This window comes from Mesoplodon bidens (genome assembly GCF_964165515.1).
Source record: "Mesoplodon bidens genome assembly, chromosome: 10".
Classification (NCBI taxonomy): domain Eukaryota; kingdom Metazoa; phylum Chordata; class Mammalia; order Artiodactyla; family Ziphiidae; genus Mesoplodon; species Mesoplodon bidens.
The window spans coordinates 42,265,175-42,292,565 of NC_138172.1; the positions used below are offsets into that span (position 1 = coordinate 42,265,175).

At 47.4% G+C, this 27,391-nt stretch overlaps 1 protein-coding gene across 6 annotated transcripts in view; it reads right to left on the minus strand.

The window, feature by feature from the left end:
- Positions 1-11,729: 11,729 nt before the first annotated feature.
- LARS2 (leucyl-tRNA synthetase 2, mitochondrial) overlaps positions 11,730-27,391 on the minus strand; it is a 251,118-nt gene continuing 235,456 nt past the window's right edge. For 5 of the 6 annotated variants that reach the window (XM_081246586.1, XM_081246585.1, XM_081246582.1 and 2 more), the window contains 3 exons: positions 26,311-26,422; positions 15,714-15,841; positions 11,730-12,049 (listed from right to left, as the gene is read on the minus strand). In XM_081246586.1, the coding sequence (XP_081102712.1) occupies positions 11,870-12,049; positions 15,714-15,841; positions 26,311-26,422 (420 nt within the window). In that variant the 3' untranslated portion in view covers positions 11,730-11,869. Of the gene's footprint in view, positions 12,050-15,713; positions 15,842-25,024; positions 25,364-26,310; positions 26,423-27,391 lie in introns of those variants that run through there. The other variant, XM_081246587.1, reaches the window with a different exon arrangement.

Below are 27,391 nucleotides of genomic sequence, written 5' to 3' on the forward strand. Positions count from 1 at the left end.
GGCGCACCGCAATGAAGAGTAGCCCCAGCTTGCCACAACTAGAGAAAGCCTGCACACAGCAGCGAAGACCCAACGCAGCCAAAAATAAATAAATAAATAAATTTATTTATTTAAAAAAAAAAGAAATACCAAAGAAAATTCTTTAAGCCAACAGGAAATTATCTCAGACTGAAGGCCAGATCTGCAGGAAGAATCAAGAATATAAGAAATGGTATTTGGGTAAATATAAAAGACTATTTTTTTTTAAAGCAAAAATAATAAGCAATTTGTGTGGGATTTATAACATATGTATAAATAATTTTGACAATAGCTCATAATTTGACAATAATTTGACAAAAGGACAGGAGGGGATCGTTCTGTCAGAACAGTCCAATTTGTCTATTGTAAAGTGACTACAACATTAACTCAAGGAAGACTATTATTGGTTAAGGTTGCACATTGTAATGTCTAAAATACCCATGAAAAATAATACAAGGAGATATAATAAATATATTATCTATTCAACACTCATGACAAGTAGGTAGAATGAGCATTAACACCCAGTTTCACAGGTAGAAAAACTGAGGCTTGGAGAGCCTAAAGCTTTGCCTGAGGGCACCAGATGGGAAACAGGTGCACCAGAACTTAAGACAGGTTTTCAGACCCCCCAAGCCCAGTGTCCCTCCCATCATTCTGAGGTTCAACAAACTTTCTCTGTGCAGGACCAGATAATAAATATTTTAGGCTTTGTGGGCCATAGAGTCTCTGTTACAACTACTGAACTCTGCAAAAACAGCCACAGAAAATTCATAAATAATCGAGCATGGCAGTGTTCCGATAAAACTCTTTATCTATAAAAACAGGTGGTGGGCCAGATTTGGCCCATGGGTCACTGTTTTCCAGTCTTGCATTATGCTACTGTCCAGTGGTTTTGTGGTTCTGGCCCAGAGAGGGTCATTGTGATCCACAGCCAGCGTCCACAACCACCAACATAGCAACAGGCTCTTTTTGGTCTATGGCTGTCCCCCGCCCATCTCCCCTGCCTGGCTCCCGTGGGCTCTGGCCCCAGCCTTATGATAAATAGAAACCTTACCTCCTTTTCATTCCTTTCTCGGGGGAAATATCCAGCAACAGGCCAGGGACTGCTGGGCCCCGATTACTGCATCACGTTTTGCTCCCTCACCTCTCCTTTCCAGCCTTAAAAATAAACCCACAGCGCTTCCGCCAGCAGCAACTCACTGCCTTCTCACTGTCTCCCTCTGGCCTTTACTTGAAGCTCTCTCCCCTGAGGGCTTCCAGTCCTTAGGGTCAGCCCAGCTCTTGACAACCAAGACTTTAAAACACACACAAACAATATTTGCAAGAGGCTGATGTGCTACAACAATGCCCCATGACTAAGGTTTAACAATGACTCTGTGGCAGCCCAGGCAAGAGAGGCCAGAACTGAAGGCTTAACTGAAAGACAGAGCAGGAAACCATCCAGTTGCTGTCCTTTTGTTCCCCTGGCAGAGAAACCCCCAGACTGTTACTTAGGGCTGCTCAACAGTTTCTAGTTTACAAAATATCCCCAGGCTGTTTTCAGCAGATTTCCCTTCCAGGACGCCCATCTCACCCACCAGCTGGCATGACTGTGTCAATTTTGTTATACATTTTTTTTTTTTTTTTGGCCTCGCCGTATGGCACGTGGGATCTTAGTTCCCTCATCAGGGATCGAATCTGTGCCTCCTGCAGTGGAAGCATGGAGCCCTAACCACTGGACAGCCAGGGAATTCCCTCAACTTGTAATTAAGGAAATAAAAACCTCTGCTAGGTTTAACAACTTGCTCAAGGTCACCGAGCCCACTTAGGACTAGAATCATTCATGCAAATATTTACTGAGCACCTACTGTGTGCCTGATGGTGTTCTGGGTCTGAGACACAACAGAGACTAAAATTGCTGTAGATAAATAAAATAAGGCCGCATGAGTCCCTGCCCTCACAATGCTGACCTTCTGGAAGGAGAGACAGATGATAAGATAAATATGCAAACTGTGTCATTATTTGCTAGGGGGTAGGGGATGCTGGGGATGGGGTGGTATTTGGTATAGGATGGTCAGGGAAGACCTTATGAGCACAGAGACCAGCAGGAGGTGAGAGAAGGAGCGATCTGGGGAGGGGCTTTCTTGGTAGAGGGACTCCAAGTCTGAGATGTTAAGGCAGGAGTCTGCCCGGTGTGCCCGGGGGACAGCAAAGAAGCCAGTGTTTCTGGAGCAGAATGACCTCGGAGGAGTGTGGAGAGGCAGCGGTGGGAGGGAGTGGACCCATCATGTGGAGACGGCATCTTATTCATTTCCAGGTACACTTTGCTTAGCACAGCACAGAGCAAAGCACGGCTGATCAGAGGTTTATGGCAGCGTGTGGGGCTGCAGTAACAGATGCGGGGGAGCTCAACCCTGCGGGTGACCTGGTGTTCTGTCCTCACCGGGGATCTGTCCCGGAGCTCCTGCGGGGAATAGGGGCACAGGTAGAGCGCGTGGGGAGAGGCCTCCAACTCACATTCCTAGCTCTTGCACTGAAAGATCAGCGCCTGGATAAAAACGAGATGGGATCTGGGAAGCGAAGACCCCTCCGCCCCCTGCCCCCACCTCTCCCCGACCCCCAAGGCCACCCTCTGGGAGGCTCGTGTTTGTCCTAGCCCTGGGGCTGTGCCTCAGCTCACCTGCCCCACCTGTGACCACCTGGCAGTCATTTGTGGCCGCAGGGAAAGGGAGGGCTCTGGGAGGGGAAATGGGGAAACCAAGGTCAGGTCTCTGAACCCTCCTCTCCTTCTCTGCTCCCTTCCGCAGGGCCCTGTCTCAGGCCAGGAAAGTGCGGAAAAGGGGAAGAGAAAGGAACTACCCTGTGCTAAGCACTTACTGTGTACCAGAGGTCATGACCTCGTGCATCCTGGTGGGCACCGTCCCTGTGGGGCGGTGGAGCCTCTGAGCTGTGGGAGGCTGGCCCAGGGTCCTGCTGGGTAGGTCATGACTGGCTTTTTTTGCTTTTAGCACTTGGTGTTATAGATTTTTTTTTCTTAAAGTATAGTTGATGTACAATATTCTATAAGTTATAGGTGTACAATACAGTGATTCACAATTTTTAAAGGTCATACTCTATATATAGTTATTATAAAATATTGGCTGTATTCCCTGTGTTGTACAATATATCCTTGTAGCTTATATAGACTTCTTAAAAAAAGTGAACATTTGAGGAAATAGAGATTCTGAAAACTCATACACATTAAGTGTATAGCTCAACAAATCCTCAAAAACTCTGCCATCAGCACCCAGATCATGAAACGGAAACCAACAGCACCCACCTCCAGACACTCACCAGCTGGCGACCTCAGGCAGGTTCCCCGACAGCTTCAAGCCTCAGTCTGCCCATTTGTAAAGTGGGGCCCTGCTTGTTAACCTCCTCACAGCACATCTGCTGAGGATTAAATGGGATAAAGCATTTAATCATAAGAACACTGGCCGAGTCATCAGCCTTTCTACATACATGAACTCATCGAACCCTCGCAACAATGCCAAGGTTAAAACTGTCATCCCCACTTCCCCAGGTGAGGAGATGGAGGCTCGGGGGTTAAGCAGCCCGCTGAGCTCTCAGGACCAGTACCTGGGAGAGCGGGGACTCCAGCCAAGCCGAGTTCCAGGGTCCCCCATCTCACCTGCCATTTTCCGAGCTCAATCTCTGCACAAAGTTAAGCTTAATATGCAGTAGAGTCCCGACTTATTACTGTGCTTCCATCAACAGTACAGACGACTCCCACCATAGGTGGGTGTTGTCACAGGAGGGTTCCCTGCAGTTTGATGCCTCCGGTGATGGTGTCACCTGAGCCCAGGTGAGGATGGGGGCCTCCCTGTGTAACTGTCCGCCTTGGCCCCAGCCTCAGGCCCTTCCCTGACTGGCAGCTGTGGCTTGGATTAATCCTCAAGACTAAATTGCCCTCCCCACGACACTCCTAGTCACCTGGTGTGAAGCACATCCTCTGTCAGGCAAAACTGAATTACCAGTTACCTCCCCCAAAGCAGGTTTCTGGCTGTGGGCTTGTGCATGTGTTGTATGCTGGCATGTATGGCGCGGGGTGTGTGTGCAGTATGTGTGGTATTATGTGTGTGTGGCATCTCTATATGTGTGGGGTGGGTGTGTGTGGCGTGTGGTGTATGTGTGGCATGTGTGTGTGGCGTGTGTGTGTGTGTGTGAGGTGGGATGGGGTGGGGTGGGGGTGTAAGTCTCCAGGACCAAAACAAGGTGAAGCATTTAGGGCTGTGTCACATTTCTACCGTTAATGAACAGTCCTGACCCTTCAAAAACAGGAATCTGAAGAATTTCCCAGGTTTCCAGCAGGGCACGTGGGAAACCTGCCTTTCTCTACCTTTTAAAATGCCCCACTTCTTCCAAACCAGCAAAACACTCCAAACTGTCTCCATTAATCAATGTGTGAATCTCATGGAAGAAGAAAGTGGGGAGAACTAGAGACCAATAAACGGACCTTTGGAGTAAAAATCAGTCATTTATAAAGTGGCACAAAGCAGATCTGTGATTTCATACATTTCTGGAGTGAGGCCTGGAGTCTAGGACAGAGGGCAGGGCTGGCATCAGCAGGCAGGCGATGAATGAGTTATTTCAGAGCCACAGTTAGCAGCGTTCACACACTTAAAAGGTATAAACAGTCGTCACTCAGGAGACGCCTATATACCCAGGTGTCAGCAGACAACTGAGATATTTAGAAGATAACAGATTTACACAGACAGCCAAGAATTTAAAAGCAAAGATTGTTCAGGTGGTGGAGGCAGGTGGCTGCCCACCGAAGATTTGGGTTCCCCTTCCCTTAGGCAGAGTTGTTCTTGGGAAGGGGCTGCCCAGCCGGGACCACATTTCCCAGCCCCCTGAGGCCAAGAGAAAGTGAGCAGACGTGATGTATGGCCATTTCCAGACCCGGCCCATAAAAACCACCTTATAAAATTCCACCTCTCTCTGCCCATATCTGAGGGCTGGATATCAACGTCCAGGGTAACTTGAGAGCCAAGAGGTGAAGGTGGTGGAGGTTCCTTCAGCCTGGGTCCCCCCATCAAGCTGGAATGGGATGGAACAGGATCCCTCCCTGCTCCCTTCTCCAGAGGATTAGACTTAGGGAATGAGAAATAAAGTTTGCTGAGTGAGCCCACTGAGCCCACCCCTAAGCCCACTGGCTTAGGGGTTTATCTGTTATAGTTACATTAACAGCTGATAATTTTTGAAAAATTATTGCTCAAGATGATTGGTAGACAGTCAAGATACTGGCAGACCACTAAGGTGTTAGCGCACAATTAAGGGGTTGCAGGTAATCATGAGGTAACTTGTAACTGAGGTCTACTGCACTCACTAAGAGGGGAACTGACTCCTAAGATGTTAGTAGTTGTCTTAGTTCTGGCTGCTCTAACAAAGTACCATAGACTGCATGGCTGATAAACAACAGAAATTTATTTCTCACAGCTCTGGAGGCTAAGTCTGAGATCAGGATGCCAGTTTGGTTGAGTTCTGCTGAGAACCCTCTTCCAGGTTGCAGACTGCTGACTTCTTGTGTCCTCACGTGGCAGAACACAGAGAGGAAGCAAGCTCTCTTGTGACTCTCATGAGGACACTAATCCCACCCGCGAGGGCTGCACCCTCATGACCTCACCTAGTTACCTCCAAAGCCCCACCTGCTAGTATCATTACATTTGGAAGTACGATTTCAACATATGAATTTTAGGGGGCTACAAACATTCAGGCCATAATAAAAATCAATTAAGATATTACTAGAAAGCTAACATGTTATCTGATAACTAACAGGTTAACAGACAACTAATCATGGAGATACTTGGTGACATCTGGCTTTTCAGCCTATTTCCATGCGGTGGCTGCCTTGTGTCCTGCCTACTGACAGCGAGCCCCCTGGGGAACCCACCTCGCAAAGCCCCAATGGCCCACCCTGTCCCTGTTTCTACTGGAAGGGAGCTGCCTTTTCCCTAATGAATGACATTCCAGGTTCAGTGAATAATAGCACATTTTGGGTGGCCCCGCCTCCCTAGTTGACCCCACAGTGTCCACTATACCCACTGGACACTCACCCCTCACCTCACAGTGTCTGAGGAAGGGGATCCCTGCCCAGGCCCGGTTCTTCTCCTGGTCCTGAGGCAGCCCATGAGGGTGCAACTGCAGCAAGTGTGGCAGGCGAGTCCACCTTTAGGGGGGGCTGGGGCGAACCACCCCTAAGTAATCCCAGATGAGGTTCTTCTGTGGGCAGAGGAAAGGATGTTCTGGGGAAGACACCGGCCCAGCTGCTGTGAGGCCAGCCAGCTCTCGCTGTGCCCACAGGCCCAGGCCAGGTCTCCCCTTCCACGGGATTTTCCTCGCAGTATGTGGAGTAGAGCAAAGGTGACCCCCTGACTTCTAGGTCTCACTGATGGGGCTCAAAGGTGAGGGCTCCCTGGGAGTGCTCAGTCCCGGGCTCAGAGAGAGAGCCCACACCTCTCCCTGGGCACCAGGGAGGTGCTCACCCAGGTGTCCTCAGATCAGGGAGTGTGGGCTTGGCAGGTTCTAGGGTACTCTGAGAGCCAGAAATCAGGGCTGTCTTGGAAAACCCAGGAGGTTCAGGGCTGGTTTGCATCAAGGCCTTTGGGAAGCAATGTGGTGGAGTGGGGTCGGAATCACGGCTCTGCCAGCCTCTCATGTGGTCTTGAGCTGGGCCCCTTCTGTGGTAAGCCTCTTACAACAGGGCCTGGCACATAACTAGTCCTCGGTAAGTGGTAAATGTTATTATTGCTGCTGATATCGGGGTATCTCAGGCATCACTGGGTGTCTGGCACAGGCCTGCTCTTCCAGAAGCCAGACAAGAACTGGAATTCAAGTTCAGGGCTTGAGGCGCATGGAGGTGAGTCATGACTGTTGGGTTCCAGGCGCGTGACTCCAGCAGGGCTGGATCCCCACCCCCGCAGGGCCCCGTTATCCCTGCATCCGCTCCCTCACGTGGGCAGACACAATGAAGACCTGGAGTGAGGTCAACCGTTCTGGACGGCTGTTGGCCCCACCCTGGGATCCGAGGCTGCTGCCCCCAGGACTGGCCCTTCCCCAGCCGTTCCAGGCTGCCCCCTCCCTGCCAGCACTGCCTGCCCACCCACCCTTGGGGGGGTTCCTCCTTGCTCATTGTTGGTCACCCCAGATTCCAATCTCCAGACTCATCAGCTTGGATGAGAGCCTTTGGCCGCCCACCCTCTGAGCTTCAGACAGGGACTCAGCCCATGAAACAGATGTTTTCTGCTTGCTCTTCTCACAGGAAGAAACGGGAGTACAGACTCTACTCATTTTGTCTACCCTGATGGTTTCCACAATTAAGAATATTTACCTCCTGAGCTAAGTTTTGCCTGGCGGTACCACCAGGCTTTTCCTGCAGGGTAGGGGCAGGGGCCCCTGAGTAGAATGAGCACAGAATGGGGGTCAACATACTCCATCACTTACTGTAGGACCTTAAGCAAGTCACAGCCTGTGTGAGCCATGGTTTTGTCATCTGCAAAAGGGGGAATGACGCTTTCTGGTTTGGTCTCACCCACTGCCTCGAATGCAGCAGCACTGCCCAGAGCCACACAGCCCAGGGCATCACGGCAGGCCCAAGGCAGCTCAGCTTGTCCTCACTCCATCCTATGTTCTTCCGTGTTTCTTATGACTCTGTGTCTGTCTAGAGTGTTTCCCCACCCACAGACTCGCTGCTTCTCAGGCTTCTCAGGACTGCTTCTCAGGACTCTCACTTTCTCTCCTTGCGGTGGTCACCTTGGGTGCTCCACCCGGGTCCTCCTCACAAGCAGGGGTGCCTGTCCCCAGCTCCCGTGCATGCTGGCTGCCGACGGCTCAGCTGTGCTCCTCTTTGGAAACCTTCCCTGAGCCAGTGGGAGTCCCTTCATCCCAAGATGCCCAGGAAATTACTAACTATCCCCCTCCACCTGGTGTTGGCCCACAGCCAGTGATGGATGGATTCAGGGTACAAAAGCCCAGCCCCCTTCTTTAAGGAGGGTCTGCGGGGAGGTGAATCATGAGTGTGGGGCTCCAGTCTGCGGAGCCACATACATGCCAGAGCTCCAGTTCAGAATTCCCGGGAGAGAAAGAACAAGAGCTGTATTTCCTCCCAAGACACCCCACTTCTTCCCTCCCGGAAGGCAGGTTGGGGCTGAAGAGAAAGCAAGAGCTGTGAACAGAAAGGCAGAACTGGGGCTGAATCCTGGCTCGAGCAGTTATCAGTGGCATGACGTAGGTAATCTGCTATACTTTTCTAGGCTTCAGTTTCCTTCTTTATAGGACATGGGTCATAATTCCCACTTTGTAGCACTGATGTGAGGATTTAAGAGCACCAGCAAAACCCCCTGCACGGTTCCGGGTGCACAGAATGACCCTGTAGCCTTGTCTGCCTCCTTCCCTTCCCTCCTAGGAGGAGAAACACCAAGAGGGCAGCTGGTGGTGGAGGCCAGGGCAGCTGGTGCAGGAACCATGCCCTCTTTGGCCTGAGTAATGGCCAACTGTGGCCCAGCAGAAATGTCATCAGCCCAGTTGCATGTTGCTGCATGTCCGTGTGCACTAGTAGCCTCATAATCCTGACTTGGGCTCAGTTCAGGAATCAAACCACCTGGAAATGAAAACCAAAGCCAACTTCGGATCCTCAGCTTTTGGTTTGGAGGCCATCTTGTCTGAGCATTGGCCTGCCAAGAAGCCTGTGGGCCATGAGTGGCTTGTAAGGATTTCTGGTGGACTTCTTTATGTGGCCCCAAACCTCTAGCGCACACCATTGGGCCATCTGCCCCCAGAAGCCTCAGGCCATCAATCAGTAAACCCCAAGCCAAGGCAGCAAAGGCAACAAGAATACTGGCCACTCCATTCAGTCACAAGGCTTCCCTAGTAAGCCCCAAGCTTCCAGCCAACATCTCAATTTTCCTGACTTCAAGCAAGATGGGCAATTAGGTGAGGGGACTGGTAGACACAGTGGATGGCATAAGGGGATTTGGAGGCCAGAGGACCTGGGTCTGGATTCGGTTCTTCTACTTAGCTGTAGAAACTGAGCAAATCACTGAACCTCAGAACCTGGGTATCTTCATATTTATGAGAGAATAATTCCTTCCCTCTAGGGTTTTAGTGGAAATTAAATGACATAATGTAAGTGAACTTGTTGAGTCCAGTTTTTGACCTAATCAAGGCAGTTAATAAAGGACTGAGATCATTTCCCACCCCAGGGATCAGATTTTTCTGTTCAATTTTTCCATTACACCAACCATCTCAGTAGTACCAATGAGCTCTTGTTTTTAAAAGTTTTATCGTCTTGGAGAAAAAGGTCTCCAAAGACGTGCTGGTTAGTCCCGTGGCCTTGAGGCTGGACTCACCCACTGCTCTGGCCAGATTATGTGCAGACAAAGGGCTCCCTACACTCATCTTGTTGACAGACTCAAGACCGCTTACCTTACTTATGGAATAAACAAGACAATCAAGCAAAAACACTCACTCACCTTCTTGTACCAAATAGCCTCATCCGTTCACTTATATTTAATCCACATTTGTTGGTACATGGAATTGGAGTGTGTACACTCAAGTCAGCTCTAGGAACGTCTTAAATATTTGCTCCAGACTTCTGGCCCCTGCCTTCCCTTCTGGTCCTAGTCTTTCCCAGCTCTACTTCATTGTGTTTTGGTCGTTACCAAATTCATCCCAGTTAAGCTGAAGGTTAGGGAGAGAAAGGACTAGTTAGACATATGGTTCAAATGCATCAATTAATCCGGTGGTTTTCAAACTTAGCTGTCCATTAGAATCACCTGTGGAGCTTTTAAGATTTTTTTTTTTTTTTTCCCAGATGCCCAAGTGCACTTCAGATCAATTAAACCAGGATTTCTGGGCATGGGGATCAGGCAGAATATTAAGTTTGAGCCAAGTGACTTAGTTGCTGTTACTAACATTTCTGAGTCAGTATGGTCTACCATGTTCTGTAAGTTCCCCATGCATCCCACTTTATAACAGTCCACGTGGAGTCAGGCACATAGCCAGGGCTTCAGATGATGATGGAATACCTCAATCTGTTCCTGATTAACTCCCAGAATTGGAATATGGTGGCTATTCCAGGATCACACATATGTCCCCAAGTCATACATGACAAACATTTTATTCCATTAAAAAAAGTCATCTGTTAACTGCTGAAGTGCAGGGGACCACATCTGAGGCTACTTCAGAAAAAGGCATCAGAGAATGAATACGGATTTTCAGTGTCACAAAATGGCTAGATTCTCCTCCTCCTCCCCCTATTAAATAGTAATCAGTGGCTTAGGCCAGTTCTGGTAAGAGCACCTGATAGCTGACTTGACAGAAACCCAGGATCACCCTAATATACAATGACACAGGGTCTCCCTGGCAGCCAACTGCTGTGGCTCAAGCACAGGAGATGCCTGGGTGGCATCAGTCCCACCCCCTGCGGTGGACTTGCTCTTCCTAATGACTGGCTCTGGGGGCCACATCCATGGCGGCATCACCATCTGCGGCGCACATGAGCAGACTCCCTGTTGAGCTGCAGCGGGCTCCGAGATTGGTTCCATCCGAGGCTGGAACCAGCTCCGTTCCGCTTCACTTCACAGCAAATTTTACACCCTGAGGGAGTGGTTAGGAAGCGCTGCTCACCATTCACAGTGGGAAGTGGTACTTCGTCCAAGAGCCTGAGTACCAGGATCAGAGAAGGCCCGGCAGGCAAGTCCAGCTGGGCTGGGGTGGAAACAGCCTGCACGGCAGGGCTGAGAAGTGGTGGGAGTGCTGGCAGCCGGACTAGCCCTGCTTGCCTTCTGATTCCGAGCAACTTCTTCTTCTTTTTTTTTTGGCTGCGCCAGCCCACAAGATCTTAGTTCTCTGACCAGGGATCGAACCCGGGCCCACGGCAGTGAAAGCGCCGAGTCCTAACCGCTGGACCGCCAGGGAATTCCCCCGAGCAACTTCTGAAGACCCCAGTGTCCACTCTGCATATGGATATTTGGACACGACCCAAATGGCTTCTCCATCTAGCCTGAAGGTGGGAGACAATCCACCACGATGCTGAGGCTCTGTCACCTGTTCAACAGTGACTGCCCACGCTGCTCCTCAGCCCCTGTGCCTCCTCAGTTTAGCCTCATGTTCCTAAGACCTGCCTAAGGCAGTGCAATTTCTGGGGTCCAGAAGTTCCCAGGCTGCTCGAGAGGCTTCGTGCTCATCCTCACTTGCTTTTCAATTCACCTTCTTGCTCCCACCCAGCTGAATCTCTGGTGGCTTCCTATGGGGCTAGATGCTTCCTCCACCCTGCAATGGTGGAGGAAGGTACTGGGTCCCCACCCCGCTTCATTCATATTTCTCCTCTGCCTCCACCCACCTTCACCCCTGCACCAGACCGCACCTCAGAGGCACCCTGTTGATGCCAGCCCGGCAGAGTACAAAGGCAGACATTCAAGACATTGGGCTTGGGGCTTGGTGGCACAGTGGTTAAGAATCTGCCTGTCAATGCAGGGGACACGGGTTTGAGCCCTGGTCCGGGAAGATTCCCACATTCCGCGGAGCAACTAAGCCCGTGCACCAGAACTACTGAGCCTGTGCTCTAGAGCCCGCAAGGCACAACTACTGAGCCCACGTGCCACAACTACTGAAGCCTGCATGCCTAGAGCCCGTGCTCTACAACAAGAGAAGCCCGCGTACTGCAACGAAGACCCAACACAGCCATAAATAAATAAATAAATAAATAAAATTTATGTATATATATAAAAAAGACATTTGGCTTTTTCCTGCCCCTGGACCCCAGACTCCTTCCTTCATCCCAGACCTGGAGGAGGTGTCTCAAGCCCTCGTGGTAGCCGCAGCATCCCTGCAGTCACTCCTGCACCAGGAAGTTGATGAGGGCGGTTCGCGGGGAGAGGAAGGCCTTCTTGATGCTTCGCCCCTGTAAGAGCCTGACACCCAGTTCACTTTGAAGAACCAGTTCGTGGACTTTGTCCTGGTCCTGGGCAACTTGTTGGGGCACAGGGATTTTGCCGCAGGCTTTGTTGTTGATCTGAGAAGGTGAAAAGCCGAGACAAACAATGAGGAAAGTCCTGAGAGTGGCAGGCAGCCAGACATCAATACCCACTGCCCCTCAAGGGTACTGCTGCCTGTGTGGGGAGGGAGTACGGGAAAAGAGAAAGAAAAGGCAGCACCCAGCTTCCTGGAAGAACAAAGTGCACTTAGATGGGTAGGATTAACGCCTGAACACTTTGGATAAGGAGAGGGAGAGGGCGCCACCTTGTATTTCCTGGGTGCTGCCCCGTCACAGCTGTGGTGGAAACTATGTCAAAAATCCTCAGTATGAGATGGCTTAGGCTGTATCCGGGGGGGTAGAGGGATTATTGTGTTACTGAAGCTCAGATCAAGTTCAGATCTGGCTACAGGGGGTGTCACCGAGGATTTACCTAGATCTCATGTGGACTAATTTCTGGGGCGTGTAGGCAACCTCCCTCCCTGATGAGTGGCTCCAAAGGGGGCGCTCAAGTTTGACCACCTGGAAGCTGGACCCACATCACACACAACTCTTGCCTAAAATGGGCCAGTAGGGTTCTAGCCGTAGTCCACCGAGGAAAGCGACACATGACCCAAATAGCCTCTGAACAGCCGTGCTTCAAATCCTCCATCCCATCGCTCCTGTAAGAATGCTTACGTTTTTTTCCCAAATGCTCCTGTTTTTAACTTGGAAAATAAAGTCACTGTGTTATGAAAAGTTACCAGCAATAACTTCTGAAGTTTCAACCCAAGCACATTATCCAGGATCCCTTAATCACCCACCTCATCTTTTCAGATTTCTGTAGAATTTAGTGGCATTTTTATGGGCTGCATTAGCCTAGATCATTGGGTGGGAGACAACAAGTAAGACATCACCTCAAAGAGCGGCTGCTTGACTTTATTTAGAAAGGTCTCCCAGTCCCCATTTGGTGGCCTTGCAAGCTTCCGCCCCTCCAGCTTTGCCACCTCCACTTCATCGCTCAGCCTTAGTCCGGGCCTCTGCATTGTTCTCTTGGACTTTTCCAACAGCTGTCTGGAGGGCCCCTGGCCACGAGCACTATCCACCCGTCCCATCCACCACTACTCACTGACAGGAGCCCTGCTATGGCTAATGACAATAAAAGCTCACGTTGTCTGAGCTCTCACTCTGTGCCAGGCACTGTGCTCCACAATCCACCTGAGTGAACCTGTTTATCCCCACCACAAGCCTGTGAGGTAGGTCACAGCCGTTCCATCCCCAATTCACAGAGGGCAAAGCTAAGGGATAGGAGGTGAAGCCACTTACCCAAGGCCCCTTTCCAGCAAGTGGTGGAGACGGTATGACCCCATGGACCCTCTCTCTTCCCTGCCAGCCCCCAACCTCTCGGGATGGAGTCTGGCCTTCTCTCCAGTGCTGCCTTGCCTCTGCCTCTGTTCCACCCCGTCCATGGCTCACGGTCCAGTGAGGACTTCCCCCGCCTTTGCTCCTTTCTCCACTAGGGAAATGCTGCTCCTCTTTCAAAGCCAAGGTCCACATCCCCTTCCTCGGATGCCTCCTCCAATGCCCCAACTGCCAGAGGCAGCGATGCTGATGCTAGCAACAGTTAATATTTACTGAGTGAGTTATTAAGCCACTGTTTCCTCACTTGTAAGATGGGGTTAGGCACGTATCTGCCTCGTCTGTGAAATGGGGAAAACAGCGGGGTCTGCTTCACAGGGCTGTTGTGCAGGGTTAATTAGTTAGTATCTGGAAAGTTCTAAGGGCAGTCCCTGCCTCTTAGTCGGTACTTACTGCGTGTTAGTGGCTTTTGTCATTAGTGTGCCCAGAAGCAGGCTAAGTACCTCCTGGCATTATCCCATCTAATTCTTTCAACAACCAGCTAAGGCAGGCCCTGTGTTTTCTAACTGAGGAAACTGAGGCTTAGAGAAATTAAGTATTTTGCAAAACTGAGATGGTCCAACCCCCCAGCTCTTACATCTTAACCTGGAGGTTACACAAACTCTCAGTGTGCATGACAATGCATGTACCTCCCCAGACTGTCCCTCCTGGGTGCTGGGCTCCAAGAAGACGATGTAGTGCCTCTGGGCTCAGAGCACACGGGCACGGCTGAACTGAATTACACCGAGTTACACTGTTCTGTGTTGCAACTTCTATTTCTGGCCATGGCACCAAGTGAGATCATGTGGAGATAGAACACAGACCTTGACAGAAGTCCTGCCACATGGCACAGTGCCCCAACCCAGAGGTTCTTGAGTTGGGTGTACTTGCAGGGAGTCCTCCACACATTTTAAATCTTGGATTTTTACTTCAATGATAATCTAAAATTATTTTACCAATTATCAAAACTAAATTTCTTTTCTTCAGTGGTAATTTAAAATGGAAAGACATTTTCACAGATTAAAACTTCAGTGTCTCAGGTTGGCATTTCTCAGTTGCGCTGAGGATGAGTTCTTAGGGGTACACAGATAGTTATTTCTTAGAAATATTATTCAAGTTAAAGAAATCGCCTCTCTGTGCCACAGGCTGTTTCGGTTTTGAGGATGTGGGGAAGAAGCCTAGCAGGGCAGCCCCCCTCCTCCCCTCCATGGGGGGGGCAATTGGAGGCAGCGAGGCACTAAGTGTCGGGGAGGTGGTATGGAGACAGAGCATCTGTGAAGGAGCCAGTGTCCTGGGGGAAACTGTCTTTCCCAGCATGGATCTGCCCGTAGGGCCCAGGGTTTGCAGACGAAGCAGGTGGGGCCTGGCAGGCCCGGCTCCCGTTCAGCCCCTGGGTGATAACTTTGTGGTACTTTCCATAGTTTGCAATTATATTGTTTATTTTTCTCTTTCCTTCTTCTTTTCCCCTATCTTTCCCACCAGGCTTTAAGCTCCATGAGGGCAGGGACCCTGTTTTTTGCATTTCGGTTTATGTCCCCAGAGCCTAGCACTGTGCCTGATGTATTGATAGCATAGGTAACTTGATAATGACTGAGGAATAAACAAATAAACGTGGGCAAGGTGACGAGCTTCTCTGAGCCTGTGTCCTCAGCTGAAAAAAATGGGAACAGCTATGCCTACCTTTTAGGGTGGTGAGAGTTAAATTAAACTTGGGATGTAAGTTAGCTGGCCCACGTGTGGTTCAGACTAAAAGGTTCACCCCTTGTTTTCTTTCCCTCTTCAGCCACATCAGCATATTTAAGAGATAGTCCTCATAATGGGTCTCAGATTAAACAAATTAAATACATAAAAATTACATAAGGAAAACTATAGGAGAGTTATTTGCTCTATAAACTATAATCAACTACTTTTATGTATTTAAAATGATGCAATTTACCAAAAAATAAATTTCATGTAGCCTTTCTGAAATATATTTTGCAGAGTGAGGTGTTCCTTGCCCACCTCCTCACCATCACCCTACCCCCTCCAAGAGCCCAGAGCAGCTGAATGAAACTTAGAGAGATTGAAACACAGTTGGAAAGGAAGACAATTAGAACCTATAATGCAGGACAGGTTGATGCTTTCCACTTTCTGGCCACAAGTTTTATGCTCACAAGCTTTTGGTATGTGGTAACTTCAAAACTGAAGGTGCTGGCAAAGGAAGACAGGCTGGAGGGTTGGGCGGAGAGCTGGGTGGGCTAGAAAGGCCTGGTGAGAAACTTCCAAACCCATCCGTGTATGTGTGGCCGGTTCGCTTTGGCCCTGGGGGGCTGCAGGAGACACTCACCAGAACCGCCATCTGTACGACATCGGGCGGCTGGAGGAACTGCGGGTCCACAGCTGGCCAGGCTTGAAGCAGCACACTGGTGTCCCAGGCATAGTGAGTACACAGCTTCCTTGGCACCAGCGCCAGGCCTGCAACGCCAAGGCACAGATGTGAGTCACTGAGCACATACGAGGCCCTTGGGAGCACTAATAAAGCGTTTGCCCTGACACAGCCTGGCTTGGAGCCATCTGAGGCCCCAGGAGGCCACACCATGGCTTTCCACAGCCTACCAAGTGCCCCCTACTTCCTTCAGCCTGGCTCATCATCCCAGTTTATAGGTAGCTTTCTTTTTCTTTTTTTTTTCAAACGACACCCAGAGCCGTAACGATGGACGGACACACTGTTCTCAAGTGCATTTGCAAAAGCAAGGCTGCTGATTTTACTCGGTCTCTCTGCAGTCCTGCTGGTGAAGGAATCCTTTGTGCTCCTGAGAGTGGATCCCAAAGTAATGAGTTGCATTTGCTTCCTTTCTCGCCCATGAATACTTGTGGCCTGAGAGTGCTTTTACTCATAATCAGCAGAGCCAACATGCTGAGAACAGCGGGGCGCTCCTTCTGGACCTACTCAGAGGGCACTCAACCTTTCCACTAAACTTCTTCTCGGGAGGGGCTCCCGCCATTACCAAATTGGAAAGAGCTGTCCTTGGGTCAGGGTGGGTCAAACCCGAGGAAGCAGGGAGGAATGAAACCCTCTCCAGTCTCTCTTCCCAGAGTGCTTCACGCTGCAGCTCCCAAAGCAGAGGAGGCTCACCATCCAGAGCTGCTCAGGGCTAACTGTCAGTGCTTTGGGACTTCAACCAGGGGCTTCTTAGCAGGGAAAGTTTGATTTCCAAGCCTCTGTTGATCTCATGAGTACAAAAGATGCCCCCAGATGGGCAGGAAATACACAGAGCAGAAAACAGATCCCTGGGCAATTGTTGGGTGGTATCCCTGCTGCCTCCCTGGTCCACCCAGAGGCAAGCCCTGGGCAAGCGGGCAAGTGCATGTGGCTCGTGTGCCCACGCTGGGGGCGGTGCTGTGGCAGATGCACAGCCCTCACGCTGCGAATGGCTTTTCCAGGGCTGGTGGAAGTGGGGTGGCCCTTGCATACCTCCCCCTTATTATTAGCCTTGAGACCAACAGATGCATTTGAGGGACGGGCCCATAGCTCAGGGGATGGTCTGAGGCCAAGTCTGGGACAGAGGGAATGAATCCCAACAATGCCAGTCCCGAACACTGGGCTGTGAATGACAATGTTTTATTTTATTTTCTTTGATGACAAAAGTAATGCATGATCCTTGCAGAAAATTTGTAAAAAGTCTAAAAACAAAGAAGAAAATCATGTTCACATGGATAGCATCTTTTAAACTTTTTATTTTGAAAGATACTAATGTAATGTATTTAATGAATACTTGTATGTACAAACCAACTCCACAGAATGAAACTGAACTACCACCAGGATCATGCTGTAGATATAGTTTTGGATTCTCTTTTTTCCTACATTTTAAACTAATAATCAATTTCATGGAAAAGGATGACACACAATAGTATATATAGTATGGCCACAGGTTTAGTAAATATTTAAATAAACAGATAAAAATTTAGAAGGAAATACATCAGAATAGCAGCAAGCATTAACCCTGGGAGGCAGAAGTATAGGTTATCTTTCTATTAAAAACAAATTTATTGATGATGATGAAAAACCACCACTGAAACAATACCAATGCTGATGAGGAAGTGAAACAATGGAATTCTCATGTACTGCCTCTATCTAGGCCTTTAGTAGTATTAGGAAGAAGACAGCTACAAGAGCATTCACTGAAGCATTGTTGACATTTTTTTAATAGTAAAAATAATTAAAACTTCAAACAGCCCATATGTCCATTAGTAGGGGACTAGATAAATAAATTGTGAGCTATTTATTCAACAGAATATTATACAGAGTGAAATGGAATAACTAGAACTATAAGAATAAACATAAATTTCAAAAAACTTTTTTATAGATTTTCTACAAGGAATACGTATTACTTTTGTAATTAGAAAAGATATTTAAAAACAGTTTTCCCATGCTAAAACATCAGTTCAAGATTTTTCTTCTGGTTTCTTTTTAGGTTTCATTTTCTTGCCCATTTATCCATAATTGATCTATCCATATTTATTTTGCATATAATGTGAAAAAACATTCTTAAAAAATACTTGGTCAATTCTCCAAATCCAATCTGTTGAATAAACCTTCTCTTCCCTATTGGTTTGTGATTTGTCTTTTACAATATATTATATTAGGGATGGTTTCAGAACTATTCACTACAAAGATACTCAAAATGCCTGTCTGTGATGAGCTGAAGAACAGGCCAGAATATGAATCAACACACTGCTTCCTTCATTGAGAAATTCTTGCTACCAAAAAAATGGTCAGTCTTACACGAATATGTGCTTAGTGACACAGGTGATGTACCTACTAAGCTCCTTATCTTGTCCTAGAGACAGTTCCTAGACCAGCCTCAGGTCTACGGACCACTCTGAATAGCACTGGTCCATTTTGTTCTGTTGACCTCTGTCTTGGTTCTTGTACAGGCATCACAGATTTGTTGTAGCTTCCCATGTTTTACTATCTGTCACGCCTATTGTAACCCTGTGCTGCTAGTCAACCTGAGGGAAGGGAAGGCCCATCAGGGTCTGAGAATCAAGTAGCATAAAAGATGTATTCCTGGGGCTCATCTGGCCCCTGTGTCCTGGGGTTCCCATGCTTCTAAGGAACCTACTCCATTCCTAACAGATGTGCCTTTTGGCAGAAGCAGAAAGGAGCTTCCTGCTTGTTCCTCAGAAGGGATCCTATTAAGACTCATATCGCAAGACAGAGGTCACAGAAGGAAGATAATTACTTCTTTATTTTAGCTGGCTGGGCCAGCATGCCTTGTCCTGTGACCCAGCTGCAGTGGGAAGCATTCCAAAATCTCCGCATGGCAGTTGTACAGGATGCCTGGGAGATGAAAGGACATTGGACACAAATGTTCTGGGCAGAAGCTGTTACAAATTCCACTTTAAAAAAAATGAGGAAGTCCAGCCTTCCTGGAGCAATCAGGATGCTTATTTATAGCGGCCTGGGCCCCCGCCAGCGATTCCATATAGATGGGAGTGGGGCCATCCTGCTCAGCAGGGAGGAAAAGAAACTTACTACCCCCAGTTCTACGTAGTGTTTTGCCTTCCTGCTCTTTTTAGGGTAGTAAAAATACCTAATATTTGCATGGCAAATACAATTGTTTCTTTATGTGACACAGGTCAGGTCAAGAGCTGGCCTTTGGGAAGCATGTGGAGAAAGTCTGAACACAGGCTGGGAAGTGGCAAGGCCCTGGCACACAAGGCCACCACGCAGGGCCAGCTGTCGCTCTCAGCCCACCCCCTTCCTGCCCCTCCTCTGGAGAGCTGTTGTTGCTGACCTTCCCGTGAAATAACTGAAACAAGCCTCCTCTCCCGCTCTGAGAGCTGGCGAGGTCGCCACGCCACCACGGCACCCGGAGTGAGTGCTGGGTGGTCATGGTGCCCGTGGATGGCAGGCCTGTCTCCAGCCCACCCCCATCCTCATATACACACAGGGGAGAACCTGGGGACCCTGTGGTGTCTCATCCCCATCATGCCTCGTCCAGCCCTGGCACTTCCAAGGAAGTGGACAGGAAGTGATGCTACTTCACATTAGCCTTTACCCACAGAAAGGGTTCTGTTGACATTATTTTGAAATAACAACACTGACACAGCATACACATTCATGTATAAAACCATCGAACATCAGCAGATGTCTTACTGTCCCTTACAAGTACCTTAGCACCCCACACTTCTAGATTATTTGTAGAACACCTCTAGAAGTGTTCCCACACTTCTAGATTATTTGTAGATTTGCAGTTGTTGTTGCTGTTGTTGTTGTTGTTTGGCTGCACAGTGTGGCTTGTGTGATCTTAGTTCCCCAACCAGGGATTGAACCTGCACCCTTGGCAGGGAAAGCGTGGAATCCTAACTGCTGGTCCACCAGGGAATTCCCAAGATTTACAGTTTTGTTGAAATTAATGAATACAGCATATACGTACAGCAAAACAATATAGCTACAATATTTTACCACCATTTTTACAAAGAAAAATGGGTTTATGGTGGTAGACTATACTTCAAGATTAGAGTTACTTCAGAAACTTAAGAGAGGCAAAGGGTCACCTTGCTGTGACCCTCACAATTAAAGTACTGATGGAAGACTTGGAGATGACAAGAGGTAGAAGCCGGAGGCAAAAACCAAGATAGATAAATCACTGTTGAAACTGTAAAAATGGCCAGAGAAACAGAAATGGAGATCTTATCACCACATTTTAAATAACTTGTATTTTAGACAAGAGGCTCATCTCAAAGCAGCACAAAAAAAAAACAGAAAAAGAGGAGAAATCACTCAAATGCCCATCAGTGGATGACTGTTTAATAACCTATGAAATATTCACTGGGTAGGACACCATATAGCTGTTAAAAAAAAAAAAGGTTCAGCCTGTACGTGTTGATATAGAATGACTCTATACACTCCATATGGTAAGAGAGAAACATTTCACATACATGCATGGAGTTCTGTCAAATCAACTATCCAACTGGCAGTAGAGGTGCCTGGGGAGAGCAACTGAGTGTAGGGGTGAGGATGGGAGGGAACTTAGGACACACCCTTTGTAAGAACTGAAGGTTTTACAATATGCGTATAGATGTACTTTTCAATGAAAAATCTAGGTTTTGCTTTTGCTTTAAGAAGCCCAGAGAGGTACACTGGAGGGTGGAGCTATTTTCTGCAGCTGGCTCTATGCACTTTTCTTCGGAAGCTGGGCTTGTATAGCTGCGAGGTCACCCTCGAGGAGCAGCGCTCCTTGGGCACTTAGGGCAGACCCATCCCGTCACCACGAGCTCCTTCACGCTGCTCTGCAGAGCGATGCAGGAGACATGGGAGCCTCACACACTAGTGGGATGAACGGCTGCATCTGGTCAGTTGTGTATGTGTGTGTGTGTGTGTGTGTGTGTCTATTAAAACCTTTCACAACAAGAAATAAATTGCTTCTTCCCTTCCTTCCTCTCTCATCGTCTATGACATTCCAGAACCAGAATCTCAACACTCAGGACTTGTGGGTTTAGAAAGGTAATTTAAAACAAACAAACAAACAAAAAATTGAAATAATTATAGATTCATAGGAGATTGCAAAGAAATGTACAGGAGGTCCTGTGACCCCTCCCCCAGCCTCCCCCAGTGGTAACATCTGGCATAACTACAGCACAATATCAAAACCAGGAAATGGACATTGGTACAATCCAAAGAGCTCATTCAGATTTCACCAGTTTTATAAGCACTAACGTGTATGCGTGTGGCTTCATACAACCACCACTGCACTCAAGAGACAGAACTGTTCCGTCACCACAAGGCTCCCTTTCCCCTTTTATGGTCACCACCCCTTCTGCCCAGTCCCTAACCCTACCCTTGGCAACCACTAATGTGTTCTTCATCTCTATAATTTTGTTTTTTCAAGAATGTTATAAATGGGATCATAGGGTATATAGCCTTTTGAGATTGGCTTTTTTTCACTCACCATAATCCCCTTGAGATCCATCCAAGCTGCTGCCTGTTAGAAAGGTCATTTTTTTTTTTTATAGTCAGGCTATAGTCTATTACAGCAAAGGGATAAAAAGCAGGATCAATAAAGGAAAAAGGTACATCAGGCAGAAGCTGGAGGATACCAGGTATAAGCTTCCAAGAGTCCTCTCCCAGTGGAGTCACACAGGACATACTAAATCCCCCAGCAATGAACTGCAGAAACACATGCAAAATGTTTTCTTCCAGGGAAGTTTGCTTGAGCCTAAGAGTCCAGGGTTTTCATTGGGGTAACTACAGTGCTGACTGCAGTTACTGAAACTTCAGACCCCCCAGAAGGAAAGCAGATGTTCACCATAAATCACATTTTTTACACAAACTATCCACACAAGCTGGTATAATGTGGTTCAAGACCTCAAGCATGCACAGTGCCCTAATCAGTTAGTAGCATAGGGAACATTCTAAGACCTCAGTTCCTAGGAGCCAGCCAAAGGCTAGTCATACAAGTAGGCCCTTCTGAGAATGTACAAGATTTGAGTAACTCAAGGCTGCTGGGTTATTTACTTCACAGATAGGTATCAAATTATCGTGAATTTAACGTACTATATATACATATATGATAAAGCAGTACATTATAAAATACATACATTAAATTATAATTAAATGTAAATATCATAAATGTTATAGGACATATCATACATATGATAAGCAGTACATTAAATGCAAGGTATTATTATTATTACAAATGAGTAACGAGGGCTAGAGCTGTCCTAGGGTGTGACTGAGCAGAGTAATAATGGACGTGTGCAAGGCAACTCCCCAGAGCACTGAACGGGAGACTGTGAAAAAAATCCCACTGAAGAGTTTTTCTCTCTGATAGAGATAATTCTGTCACTAGAACCATTTTGTCCCTCTCCAGTTTGACACCGTACATTCTTATCATTAGCTACGTATTTCTTGGGGGGGCATGCACAAGCTAAATTGTTCCACCATCCACAATGGAGTTTTGGCAAGGATGTGACCCTTCCAAGGAAGGTGCAGAATTGAGCCTCTGGAAAAAGGCATAGACAGGTGCTTCCTAACAAACCCTGAGCAAGGCTCAGTAAAAGACTGTGATTAGTAATATGATGACTAATACCAACAGTGAATTTGAGTCTGAACTGAATTGAGATGAATTTATGTGCACCTGAATACTGTTGGAATATCATTTTGAGCTAAATACTGGACTAGATGCCCAGCCAAACCCTGATCTTTTTTTTTTTTCCAAAAAAAATGTGCCCTCTAAGGATGAAGAAAAAGACTATGGAAATGAAACTTGGGCACTGTGCATTAGAGTGATTTCCTTGTGGAGAGGGGGAGGAGGAGGGTCATCCTGAGGAGGCACCCTTACTCATGCCTAAAACTGCCGAAAGCATTTACCAAGGGATAGTCTGTATTATCTGAACCCAGTTGGTGGTGGCAGCCAGTAGATTGGAGAACAGCTTGGGGGAGGGTGGATCTTACAGACAGACAACAAGCCTCCTGATGGAGCTTTGGTGAGAGAGTGCATGTTAGAGTATGTTAGCTGCTGTCAGGCTCCTCCCCTGCTTTATACCTGCGTAGCTGCTGTAGTTCCCCTCACCAACTGCCCAAGAGTGGGACCTGAGGCAGTTGCCCTTATTCTGCGTATAAGATAAAACCAGCTCACTTGTATTGCTGGTATATTCTTAGAAAGGTCATTTTTGATGATGATAAAATGATACCTTTAACCAGAGTACCACCAAGGAGCTCCCTGTTTGGTGATTTTCTGCTTTTTTACTATCCACCAACAAAGGAAACCTTGTGTCTTTTGTGTGGAAACAGTATCAGTAACTCCAAATATGCAAAATTTCCCTAACACCCTCATAGATAGGACAGTATTCTATGATGGTAAACAAAAGATAAGTTTGTAAATTCAGATGTGGTCTATTGACCTTCTCAGATCCAAAGTTTCAGGAAGGAAAAAAAGATTTCCTCATCCTGTTGAAGTGTGCACACTGCCAAGACACTGGTTCTGTTTCTTGGGTCTCCACTGATTCTTTAAGTGATTGATAGAGAAGTACTTCAGGCTTCTCTAAAGGTTTCCTTTTATCCAGAGCCATGATGGCCATTTTGCCCATGGACCCCAAATTGCCCCCCCAGAAGACAGATGTCAATTCTGCTGCCCTTGAGGGAGGATCTCTTTTATGAAAACCTGCTTCTCTGGAGAACTCTGAGAAATGGTAATTTCTGAACATCCCACCCTCACTGACCACATTTCCATTATATTCATTGTGAGGTTATCTTTCAAAGATGCAGGAATGAAACCAGAAGTTATATGAAAGCTATGTTTTTTAGAATAAACCAAATGTGTGTAAAAACTGTCCCAAAGCCTTGAGACAAGAGTGACTGACAGTGTGGGATGACAATAATGACCCTCACAACATAGCACTTCTGTTTGCAAAGGACTTTCAACACCTTGTGACACTCCCCTTATCTGATGCTGGGAGAGGCAGGAAGGGGTCGTGGCCCCATTCTCTCCAGAAGGCATCTGACAAAGACCTGTCTGTGAGTTAATGACCAGGGTGATATGCCTGGTGTGTAGGACTCCTCACTTGACTGTGCTACAGCCCCCGATGCTCATTCAGAGGAGCCACATACATACGTATGTGCAGAGCCAGGAGACAAAGGTTTCCCATTGTTTGAATTAAAAAAAAAATTAGTTGCCATGAATTTGTAAAGCTTGAGGGAAGATCTCCTCAAGTGAATGAACACAGACTGCTATGCCCGCTGCTCAGAATGCCCTCCCCAGCTTTCCCACCAATGCCTAGAACAGAGCCAGGCACAAAATACATTCTCAATGAATGTTTACTGAATGGCTGAATGAGACATGCTAGCAAAACTAAGACTCAGTCTAGACCCACTCCTTATTATAACACAGCTCACAAAGCCCACTGGTATTGTGTGTGGAAAAAAACATGGAGCAAAGTTTGAAATGGGCCAGTTTCTACCATACTGCTTTAGTGTATGTCCTGCTGGAGATCTTGTCACACAACTGAAGGACAGACTAACAGGGTAACACCACAGTGTACACCTGTCTGGTAAGACCTGCTGGGCAGGGACAGGACCCTGGAGACAGCAGATCCTCTCTGCCACCCCCCCAAATCCTGGCCCTAAAACACAGAGACTGGAGGGGCAATGCAAGGAGGGAGTTTCTGAAAACCCCATTTATATCAGTCCCTCCTGGGAGAAATGAAATGAAGGAGGCAGACAGATAATATGGGACAAAAAAGGACGATAAAAGGGAGAGATCTGTATATTCTAGGGTCAGAGTAAACACGTTTATTATAAATTAGATAAGTTTTGTTTTAAAAGAAGGGAAGACTAGGAAAGAATTAACAGTGTGCCATTTAAAAGACTTAATGTGATCACCAAAGCTAAATGAAAGAGGCATGTTTCCTGCCTAAGGAGATAATGAAAGGCTACATAATCTAATATGATACGGCAGTAGCCTGGCAGGGCCTAATACCACCCACCCTTTAGGGCATTCTGGCTCTTCAGCAAAGAATGGGTCAACGTCTTGTCCTGTAGAGTCTGTTCTAAAGCACAGAAGCAACTCAATTCACTTGGTGAAGTCAGCAAAACCCTTATTCCCAAACCTGACAGTGCATACTGAGAAAAAACTGGTGTCTCTTAGGCGTATAATTGCAAAATTCTAAATAAAACACTAGCAAATAGAATTTAACAGTATGTTAAAGGTTTACTACCCCATGGTTAAGGTAAATTTATCCCACAATAGGCTATTAGGCAATCAATTAATTGGACATAGGTCATGACAACAGGGCAAAGGGGAAAATTAAAAGCAAAGGATACAACACCTCAACAATTGAAGAATGGATGTTAAGTAAAACTTACCTCCCAATTCCTAAGATGAGTTCTGGTAAACAAGGTTAGAAGGCTGCTTCTTTAACATGACAGGGAATATCTACTCTAAACCAACAGCCAACACCATACCTAACAGGTAAGTGTTCCATTTAAATCTGGAAATGAAACAAGATTGGCGCTTGCCAGTATTCTTTAACATCACATACAGTTTTCTAAGCAGTATGTTAAAGAAAGTAAACAGACACAAGGGCATTACTATCAGAAAGGAGAAAACTTAACCTTATTTGCTGATCATAGACTCCTGGAAAATCCAAGAGGATTCTACCCCTTAAATGAAGGAGGAGAGATTGGTAGGGAATCTGGTTAGAAAATAAGGAAGTAAATTAATATTAAAAATTATATGCCAGACATTACCAGTCAAAAATTATTAAAGAAAAAAGATTCCAGTCACAATAACAAAAATAAAATGAAACGTGGCAAGATATAATACTTGAGAATAATCTTAAGAAATGTGTGGGACCTACATGAAGAAAATTACAAAACTTGCCCAGGCATGAGGGAAGTCTTGAATGAATGGAGAGACAGATCATGTTTTGGGATGGAAGCCTAGATGCAGTAAAAATGTGAAACTTTCCCAAGTTAATTCTAGGTTTAACCAAATCTCAATCAAAATCTCAAGGAGATTTTGGGAGAACTTAACAGAACTATGCCAGAGTTCTACTGAGAAGAATAAACAGGTGAGAAGAGCTAAAACAATTATGAAAAAGAAATGAATGCTTCTTCTCAGAGGGCCCCAGATAAAAGCATGATGTAAACACAGCATCCCTAGGCTGCCTGGCTTCTGCAAGCTCCTTTGAAACATCCGCAGAAGTCACAGGAGACCTCTGAACACAAGGTCTGGAGAACGGGGCCCAGAATAACCATCAAGTCCTCCTGCACAGCACCTTCTCACTTCATTCCCATTTCTACAGAGGGGTCCCAAGTGCAGATGCCAAACGCTGGACCCACAGCTGAGGACATATGAGTCCTGAATAATGCTCAACAAGATGCTGGAGCACATGCTGGTCAGTAGTAACTGGTCAAGCAAGGCCTCCCCACCTACCTGCCCAGAGCTCCGAGGTTATGTGAGGGGCCATGGGAGCAGCCATCACCATCAGGGCGCAGAGAGCATCCTCAAACTCAGGGCTGTGGAGAACAACTCTCTGAGAAGCTTGCTGAGGAACAGAAAAGAACAGCAATGTAAGAACACTGAGGTGTACAAGATAAGACTGGGTAAGAAAGGCCATGAATGTATGTGAAATCCAGAGACACAAACAGGCAGGAAAAAACCCTCTTCAACATCATTTTTGCAAAGAACTTTCCCCATTTAATCATAGTATTAAAAATAGCTGGAGGGCTTCCCTGGTGGCGCAGTGGTTGAGAGTCCGCCTGCCGATGCAGGGGACACGGGTTCGTGCCCCTATCCCGGAAGATCCCACATGCCGCGCAGCGGCTGGGCCCGCGAGCCATGGCCGCGGAGCCTGTGTGTCCGGAGCCTGTGCTCCGCAACGGGAGAGGCCACAGCAGTGAGAGGCCCGCGTACAGCAAAAAAAAAAAAAAAAAAGCTGGAGCAGCAACAGCAGATATATTACTATTTGCCTTTTTGGCAGTGCTGCGCGGCTTGCAGGATTTTAGTTTCCCGGACCAGGGATCAAACCCATGCCCCCTGCAATGGAAGAGCAGAGCCCTAACCACTGGACCGCCAGGGAATTCCCGAGCAGATATATTACTGTTGACTGAGCATTTAACCACGCCCACAGTCAGATGCTAACTCATTTGGTTTTTACTACCCTTTGAGGGCAGTATTGTTACCCCATTTGACAGATAAAGCAGCTAAGGGTTAGAGAGGGAGAGTCATCTGTCCCTGCGTACACGGTTAACCAAGAGATGGAGACCAGATTAGAATCCAGGTCGGTCCTAATTCTTAACCACTCAGCTATGTTTCCTATGTGCACAGAACCAGTGGGAAATACAGAGACTTGCTCAAAGGTTCTGCAATGTGGAACCTCCAGGACAGGGGTCCTCTTGCGCCCCTCAGGGAGCTCAGGGTTCCCCATTCTTCGACAGTTCCTGCAAACACTCAGTGTCTTCCTGAGGTGTGGCTAATCAGTTAACTCAGTCACACCCATTCACTTTACGGGGCA